Genomic DNA, 9,951 nt, shown 5'->3' on the forward strand with positions numbered 1-9,951 from the left:
TATCCCTATCTTGTTATGGCGTAGTAATGGGAATGGTTAAAAGTACAGGAAGATGCTCCCCCATCACCTCTCTTTGAGATTATTCACAGCTTATTTTATACTACCAAGATCACACATCTTCCTTAACTGTCATCTTGCTTTCATTCTCTCTCAGTTACCCAGGAAAAATAGTTCCCATCCATTTACCCAAACTTAACAAATCAGTCAAAAACTAGCCATATTGATAGTTGATGAATAACCACTGTTATATCTCCTTCATAAATACAAAGAAAACTGATGAAGCTGGAAGCAAAATTAGCAGGAATCAATGCTAGCCTTCCAAAACTCTTTGAAAGATTTTTTTCCTTTTTATTGAATTTATTGGATGACACTGGTTAACAAAATTATACAGTTTTCAGGTGCGCAATTCTACAACAATCATCTGTAATTGTTTTGTGTGTTCACCACCCCAAGCCAAGTCTCCGTCCATCACCATTTATACCCCTTATACCCTCCTTCAGCTCCTCCCATCCCCCTCCCTGTCATGAAAGATTTTTGAATGGCTCTTCCAGAATTTCTATATAAGTCTCTTTCAAAAACTCCTAATTAAATTTTTTACTATTAAACTTCAATATCCAAAACAGTATTTTTCCACTTTATTGCTGTTCTCTTCTAATTATTTTTGCCACATTATGACTGCTTTCACAAGTTAGCCTAGCAACCTAACCACATAACAGAGATTTCACTGCAGAATTCCAAGCCAATAAATTTCTCAAATACAACTTAGAGGTTCCTTATATATGTACAAGTGAGTTAAGGATATTATAGGATATCCTTAACTTAAATCTCTGAGAAGTGATAACATACAGGGACTGTTTAGTACTGAATTTTAACATCCTATTCCCCAAGCATTCGTAGACTTTTTAGGAATTCTTTCATTCCTAATAGCAATCCTATGAGACAAGTTATCCTCAATTCACAGATGAGGGCATTGTGAAGATAAATGTATCTAAGATTTCACAACTGGTAAAATGAAAAAAATCTAGATTCGAACCTAGTCAGTCTAATCCTGGGGCCCACATTCTTAGACAAACACCGTTTTGTCTCCCCAGAAATAACACTTGGCCAATATATATCGAGCACCCCAGTAAAACATATGCCTTCAGGAAAACAATCATTTAAGTGAGAGCTTTAAACAACATTCATATATACTGGTAAATACTTTATTTTACCTCTTTTGCTCATTATGAGACACAAGACAATCTGGAGCTAAGAGCATTACGTACTATTAATTTGAACTAAAAACAAATGACCTAGAAGTTCAAGTTCCTATCTCACTATTCATGTGATAACCTTATTTTAGTAAGTGTTCTGCTATAACACATTTTATAAACGCATCCAACTTAAATCTGTTTATTTTTTCAAGATATTTTACGTCTTTAAAAACAGGTCATGTGAAATGGCTCTTGACTCTTGCAGTTTCACACCTTAAGGAGGAACACTACAGTTCGTAAAGAAGAAAAACATGGAACTCTCTCAGACAGTCTTCTTTTAGGTCAAAGATGAAAAATTCCTACATAGGTCAGAATAGGTTATTTTCTTTATTTCAATTAGTTAATTAAAGTAAACCACTTTCAACAAAGTTGTTACTAATTAACTAACGCTTTAGGCCTCATATCTACATCCTAAGAGAAAACTCTTTCATCAGAAGACTATTATCTAATTTCTAATTTGTGTTTTCCTTCTAGTATTTCACTATACTAACCTCTGCTAACAAATATCACTTGTGTAAAACTCCTGCCACCTTATATGTTTACAGGTTTCTTGAAGAAAGAAACCATGCCTTAAGTATCTCTGTACCCACCACAGGATCTACACCTAGCAGACAGATGTTTATTGCCTACTGGTAGTGAATAAAGCAGTTACATGAAGCTTTTCATTATTGTCTTGAATTAAAATCTTCATCAACCTTTCATTATGAAAATTTTCAAACATACAAAAAGATAATATAGTGTCACCATCCAATATATCTTCCACTTAAGATTCAACAACTATTAACTCTAAATAAAAATTCTTTTGTTAAAAAAATTACTTAAAAAAACATAAGCTATATTCAGCACTCTACTATTTATTTACTTCATATTCTTTAAAATACATTAGCAAAGAAAGTTACCACAAAAAAGTATTTTTCCTGCCCTCGCCGTTTGGCTCAGTGAAAAGAGCGTCAGCCTGCAGACCAAAGAGTCCTGGGTTCGATTCCGGTGAAGGGCACATACTGTGGTTGCAGGCTCGTACTTGCAACCAATCGATGTGTTTCTCTCACATTGATGTTTCTCTGTCTTTCCCTTTCTCTCCCACTCTCCCTAAATATCAATGGAAAAATAGCCTCAGGTGAGGGTTTAAAAAAAAAAGGAATGCCAACTGGATCAGAACTATGGTAAATAAATCTTAAATGTCAGGTGAATAAAAAATATTTTTTTTTAAAAAGTATTTTTCGTAAATAGCCTATCTTTAAATTTTAAAAAGGCTATGAAATAAATTATTTATTGTAAAAACAAATGTTTCTCAAAATGGAAGCTGTATATATCTTTTTTTAAATATATTTTTACTGATTTCAAAGAGAAAGGGGGAGGGAGAGAGATAAAAACATCAATGATGAGAGTAAATCATTGATCAGAGGTCTCCTGCACCGCCCCCTACTGGGGAGTAAGCCTACAACCCAAAAATGTGCCCTTGACCGAATGGAACCTGAGACCCTTCAGTCCGCAGGCTGACACTCTATCCACTGAGCCAAACCAGCTAGGACTGTATATATCTTTTGATATAGGCCTAATTTATAATTTTTAAAATCTACTTTGCTTACTACAAAGTTGAACACTTGCTGAAAACAAGATAGTTTAAGTAATAAAATCTAAGTTAATGTAGACCAATGTGTCTAGGGTTTCCTAACAGCAATCAGGACCTCCACTAACCTATCCCTCAAGCCACCAGAAATGGTTTTTTAAACACAGCGGTTCCCTGTGATCTCTATTTTATGGATCTTTCATGACTGGCCAGTGATGACTACCAAACATCATACTCTTCATTTTTCATGTGATTTTGCGACAATGTTTCTTTCTCAAAACCATAAAGCAAAATCTAAAATTTTATTTAGATTAAGTTAAAAATAAGGTGGTTTTGAGAAGACTGAGAGATAAGATACACCCTTATTTATTTTTAACTATTAAAACTAGGTATTCGAATTTCTTAGCCCAAAGTCCCTAATCTGGTGTTTACCTCAAAGTCAAATTTAAAATCATATATTCTGCTATAAAACACAACTGCAATCAAGTACACTGCATGCTACATCAAGAAAGATGCCCTCAGTGTCAATGTCCCTTTATAGGGGGAAGTGAGGAGGGGGAGGACTAAGGAAAGTATCATTTTCCTTTGTTTTTTCCTTCCAGTTTCTCTAAGTTCACAGAAAGTTCTATATTTTGTCCTATATGGTAAAACCAGCCACATGTGGCTATGGAACATTTGAAATGTGACCAGTGCAACTAAAGAACTGAATTTAATTTTATAGAATTTCAATTAACTAAAATAGCTATATAAAGCTTGCAGCTACCACGCTAAATATACTGAACAGCAAAACTATAGATTATTTTCTGTGATTGCCAATTCAATGCCCAGGTGGGTAGAGACTTAGCTATTCCTTCAAGAATGAGCCAGTAGTCCAGATAAGATCATCAGTTCTGACCCATAAGAAGTGAAAGAGGCAAAGAAAAACATTTCAAAACCACATCCATAGAGAACAATGAAATATTTCAAAACTATATTTTTCCTCAAAGCAATAAATTTTGGGTGAGGGGACAAGAAATATGGTAAAGTTTCCTAAGAGAACCCAGTTCTGGCAGTCAGCAATTAAGACCTTCTGTATTACTGTACAGTAGTTAATCAATGATCTATTATCTGTGCCTTGTTCTCATTTCTATGAGCAGCAGCTCCAACAGTATCAGAGAATGTCAGCGTATGTATGAACTACTAATATAAACACAAATACCTAGGACACTCTTGGTTAAGCACAAAGACACTATTATGTTACCACATCCTTAAAAAGTAATGTAAAATTCAGTAAATTTGGTGTTTCTTCACTTTCCCCTTATATAACTACTTGTAAAAGCAATTTGTGCTATTGTGGGAGGTTGGTCATTTACAGGCTTCATGACTTCAAACTTCATGAGCTTTTTAAGTAGTCAATACTCAAGTAACCACTTACTTTGTGGATGAAATTTTGTTGAATTTAAAGGGAAAACAATGTTCAAAAAATGACAAATCAGTCAGCATTGAAGATACAGATCAATTTTGGACTTAAAGACTCCCTCCAAATGGCAATAAAAACAAGATTTGCAGGTCAGGTACAAACCACATACCAGCAATACTTTTCATAAAAGTATTATCAAAGCCAATTTAGTCTTTAATACTTGTTTGGGAAAGAAGCTGATTTGGGAAAAGTGACAAATTATACATATCCACAATTATATGACTGTGATAGTCACCGGAAAATTCATGTAATAAATCCCATAAGTCTTACAATCCAAATGTTTCACTTTTAGGGAAGTACACTACTTTTAGAAATGGTGATTTTTCCTTTTAAAGAACATACTTCTACAGAAGCCTTAAATGGGAAGGTTTTTCAATTCTTTAACAATTCCAACAGACAGCTGCAGTAAAATTTAACACTAGTGATCCTCCACATTTCTAAGAACAATCTGTTGGATCTCCTAAATCAAATTTAGAAAATAGTACTACAACTCATTCAAACTACTACTCACTAAAAGGTCAGTTAGTTTTAAAATAACTTTGCCGAAACCGGTTTGGCTCAGTGGATAGAGCGTCGGCCTGCGGACTGAAGGGTCCCAGGTTCGATTCCGGTCAAGGGCATGTACCTGGGTTGCGGGCACATCCCCAGTAGGAGATGTGCAGGAGGCGGCTGATCGATGTTTCTCTCTCATCGATGTTTCTAACTCTCTATCCCTCTCCCTTCCTCTCTGTAAAAAATCAATAAAATATATTTTAAAAAAAATAAATAAAATAAAATAACTTTAAAATCAGTATACAGCAAGACACGTTAGTACTGATTGTAGCCCACAAATATAGCCCTTCCCAATGGTAAAACTTATTCAGGTTAAATGCAAAAGAATATTATAGGAGTTAATTTTCAAGAAGGCTATAGAATTAAAGAGGGAATAAGAATACACTACAGCCCTAACTGGTTTGGCTCAGTGGATAGAAGAGTCCCAGGTTCGATTCCGGTCAAGGGCATGTACCTTGGTTGCGGGCACGTCCCCAGTGGGGGGTGTGCAGGAGGCAGCTTATCAATGTTTCTAACTCTCTATCCCTCTCCCTTCCTCTCTGTAAAAAATCAATAAAATATATTAAAAAAAAAAAAAAAGAATACACTACATAAGAATGCATTTAATTCTGAAAAAATTTAACTGTTTATTTTCCCAATAACTTATTGACAAATATGAAAAGGAGCATGACAATTTTTATTCTAAAACATATACTTTGCTAACTATTAAAATGTAATACCACATAATCATTTGCACAGCTGATATGTTTATTAACTAAACAAAATTAAATTATAAGATGAGATGATATATCAAACAATATACTGACAACCAGGAGATTCAAGGCACGTTTAAAAGCATTTGTTTTTGTATGACTTCATCAGACAAAATGAGAACTAAAGAACCCATCATTTTTGGCATTTCTTAACATAAAAATGCATACATGCATGTTATGATCCTTATTAGCATGTGTTTTTTCCAATTGGATTCAATGAAAACTTACCTGTTTTGTTGACTTTTTTGTGCCATTAAAAATCTTCCAAGCTAGACCATTCCCACCACTGGCAATGTGTCGACCAACATCGAATTCTCTAGTGACAGGATTTCCCATTACAGCACTAGTGACGTCGGCTGTTACTTTTGTAACAGTACTCTTCAACTTATTAAGCATGGACTCCATGGCTGCAATATTGGGCAATTATAATTACCTAGAAACACGGGGTATAGGGGAACTCTGATCATTTCTTTATTCTTATTTAATCACTTAACATTCATTACTTAGTATGAAAAGCTTAATATATCTAAACATTGAGCAAAACAATCCTATAGAGATAAAAGCTACATGATGGTTTGGTCTTCTGAGTACCCAATGAAACTTTCGTGCAAATTTAAGTCTAGGAACCAACCTGTTCTCTGCAACCTCAACTGTCGCAGAACAGGAAGAAAAACACATATTTACACTTGACACTGATATGAATGTTGCTCAACTATATAACTTGGACCTTTTAAGACATACAGTGGTGTAAAGGGTCTGAATCTTCCTTCATACTAAAAACAACCATGTAAAACTTGAAAGGAGATAAAAACAGTAGATTTAAATCCAACCATATAAATAATAACATTAAGTATAAATCATTTTAAATTCAAATTAAAAAGCACAGATTGTCAACTAGATTTTTTTAAAAAGGAGACCCAACTTATGCTGCTTACAAGAAACCCACTTTAAAACCACTTTACAAGATGACTTAAAAGTAAAAGAATGTGAAAATATACCAAGCTGCTGTGGCTATATTAATAAACAGAATAGGCTTGAAGACAAAGGACATTTCATAATGGTAAAGTTAATTCGTCAAGAAGACATAACAAACCTAACTGTGTACATACTCAATGAGAGCTTCAAAATAAATGCAGCAAAAAGTGATAGAACTGAAAGAATAAAAAGACAAATCCACAATTATAGTTGGACTAGAAGGGTCCTCACTCAGTAACAGATGGACAGAGAGACCAAGTAGACAGAAATCAATAAAGATATAGAAGACCTGAACAACACTATTAAACAATCTGATCTAAAACACTACAACAGCAGAATACATTTTCTTTTCTTGTATCCATGCAACATTCACTAAGAGCTGGGCCATAAAACACATCTCAACATACACTTGTTAGACATTGGGAATACAGATGTAAATGGAAACGTATCTGCTCTATAGGGACTCAATCCAATAGCAGACTCAGACCTCCAAAATTTTACAGCAACTCACTAGAGGTATGAATGTACCATGTTATGGGAACACAAAAATGGGCTTAAAAATGAAGAGTTTTTCAGATAGAAAAAATGGGATGGAGAATTTCAGAAAGGATGTGCCAAGCCATAAAGGAGAGAAAGACTATGATGTGATCTGAAAACTACAAATAGTCCAATATGAAAACAAACATTATTTTCAGAGTTTATATTCAAATCTGAGATGCCTATTCATAATCTAAACAGAATCAACACTAGTACCCAAGGTAGGAATAGATGCGGAAGTTCATCTGGTGAATTATTTAATATTTATTGAGTACCCACTATGTACTTGACACCATATAAGAAACTGGGAAGAAAGAAATAAAAGAAAAATAAGTCATGAAAGATCTTACCATCCAAGGGGCAAGAGAGAGAGAAGTAAGCCAACCATAGCATTAGCCTACAGTGATAAAATGCTAAGGAATATACATGCACAGTGTTATAGGAACAAAAAGAAGAGGAACAGATGGAAGCAAGTTTCCCCCAAACAATAATACTAGAGATGTCTTTAAAGGTGAGTAGGAGTGAACTAGGTAGTGAATGGTAGAAGTATTGGAGTAATAAAGCAGTTCAGACAAAAGCTGGAGTATAAGAAAGAAGTATGGGAAAGGAGACTTAGAAAAGTGGGATCACCATGGGTATAAAAGTAGTAAGAAATCAAGCTATAATAAGCCAAAGATGGATTTCAGGCATGAGGTGAAATGACCAATCATTAAGGAGAGTGAATGATATACTAGGGGTGAAAGTAAGGAATATGGCAAGATTAAAGAGAACACCAATATGTATTTCAGGAAAGAGGAGGGGGAGAGAGAGAATACAAAGCAAGAACACAAAGAGAAAAGACACTAGGAAATAGGGACAAAGAAGATAGGAAAAAGATGGTGAGTGGACGGGGTGCTAGTTAAGTGGATATTTACTTTATAATTACATATTAAATTTCATTATGTCCTTTAATATGTTATATATCAAAATTTTTAAAGAGGGAGAAATTGCTGAATTAAGAAAATAGCTGTTAAGGAAGGGGAAGAAAGGAAAAATTAAGAAACGAGTATGAGTTAGAATTAAGAAAACTTACTGGCCAATTAAAGGGATGGGACAAAACTAGGAATCCCATCAGGTGTCTAATTTCAGAGTCTAGGTGGAGAGTGAAACCATTTACCAAGACAGGACTTAAAGGAGGCAACTGTCTTTTGTGGGAGGAAGAACTCAATTTGAGTTGCCTTAATGACTTTCCTATGGAGATATCTAATAGGTTTTCAAATATGTGGGCCAAAAACTTAGGAAAAACTTCTTGATTGAAGATCAAAATTCAGACACCATGACCTTATAAGCAGTGCAGTAATTAAGACTGTGAGCTTGAAAATGGTAACCCAAGGAGACCTAAGAAGAATATCATGACAGCAACAGAAGGTTAAGGACAGATAAATTGAATGAGTTTGCAAAACAACATTTTGAATTATTAGTAATAACCTTTTAACATATAAAAAACCTACAGTCTAAATATCTTTTCTTAAACTGATAGCTTTTCAGATTTTCACTTAATTAATGAATAAAGAAATAAGCATATGTTTTCCAAAGATAAAGTTATAAATGACAGGAATATTTAGTCATATAAGCCATTTCCCCTTTTACACCACAAGAATTCACTTGAAATTCTTCCCCTCCTAAATCTCAGCCAAAATAAGATTTGAGACAGCTTCAGTATGATCCCAAGATTATACCTTTCTACCATCTGGCTCAGCCATCACTTGGCTTTTAGTAGAACCAGTAGGTGCATCTGTTGTATTACTACATTTTACATGCACCTGGAGAAAGGTGGGTTGAGTATTATAGTACCTAATGGCAGGTAGTTTAAAGGAACTGGCAATTCTTTCAGTTCTGCCTACTCATAAACTCTAGACATAGCAAGAATACAGTAGTTAAAATTATATACATGCTAAAAAAATGTCCTGAATTTTCAAGTAACACACGTATAAAAAGAGTCTCTTAATTCGCCAATAAGAAAATAATGAAAAGTAGAACTTGCATTTTTTATTAGAAATATTGTAATGCAAATAAAGGTTACTGTGATTATATCTAATGATGAAATGATGTTTAGTAACTGTTCGTCTCATGGCACCTAGCAGAGACTAGACCAGTGATAGCAAACCCATGACACGCATGTCAGAGGTGACATGCGAACTCATTTTTTTGGTTGATTTTTCTTTGTTAAATGGCATTTAAATATATAAAATAAATATCAAAAATATAAATCTTTGTTTTACTATGGTTGCAAATATCAAAAAATTTCTATATGTGACACGGCACCAGAGTTAAGTTAGGGTTTTTCAAAATGCTGACACGCCGAGCTCAAAAGGTTCGCCATCACTAGACTAGACTTTCAATAAGCACAAAATATTACACATTCACTACAAAGAACAATAAAATGAATACAAATGAGTTCAAAATAATTTTTGTTCCTTGAAGAGGTACCACGGTCTAGGATTTCTTTCTATGTAAATGTCTAAAAATTTCACCCTGGCCGGTGTGGCTCAATTGGTTGAAGGATTGTCCCATACACCAAAAGGTGGTGGGTTCAATTACTGGTCAGGGCACATACCCAAGTTGCAGGTTCAATCCCTGGTCTTGGAGGGTACAGAAGGCAACCAACCGATGTTTCTCTCGTACATCGATGTTCTCTCTCTCTCTCTCTCCCCCTCTTCCTCTCTCTAAAATCAATAAAATTAGAAAATAATAAAAATTAAAAATAAAAGACTACCACTTCTATAGTTATTTAAATAGTTAAGCATTCATAAATGAAATTTTATAATTTGAAATAAGAATTACATTAACATGACATACTTTTGGTAAAATGCT

General features: G+C 34.3%; 1 protein-coding gene across 3 annotated transcripts in view; it reads right to left on the reverse strand.

The window, feature by feature from the left end:
• Window positions 1-9,951, reverse strand: part of SCYL2 (SCY1 like pseudokinase 2) — a 53,352-nt gene that overhangs the window by 38,787 nt on the left and 4,614 nt on the right. For 2 of the 3 annotated variants that reach the window (XM_059681874.1, XM_059681873.1), the window contains exon 2: window positions 5,815-6,019. The exons of the other annotated variant lie outside the window; for it this stretch is intronic. In XM_059681874.1, coding sequence (XP_059537857.1) covers window positions 5,815-5,991 — 177 coding nt within the window. In that variant the 5' untranslated portion in view covers window positions 5,992-6,019. The remainder of the gene's footprint in view (window positions 1-5,814; window positions 6,020-9,951) is intronic. 3 annotated transcript variants of the gene reach the window in all.

Source organism: Myotis daubentonii, chromosome 2 (assembly GCF_963259705.1).
Source record: "Myotis daubentonii chromosome 2, mMyoDau2.1, whole genome shotgun sequence".
Taxonomy (NCBI): domain Eukaryota; kingdom Metazoa; phylum Chordata; class Mammalia; order Chiroptera; family Vespertilionidae; genus Myotis; species Myotis daubentonii.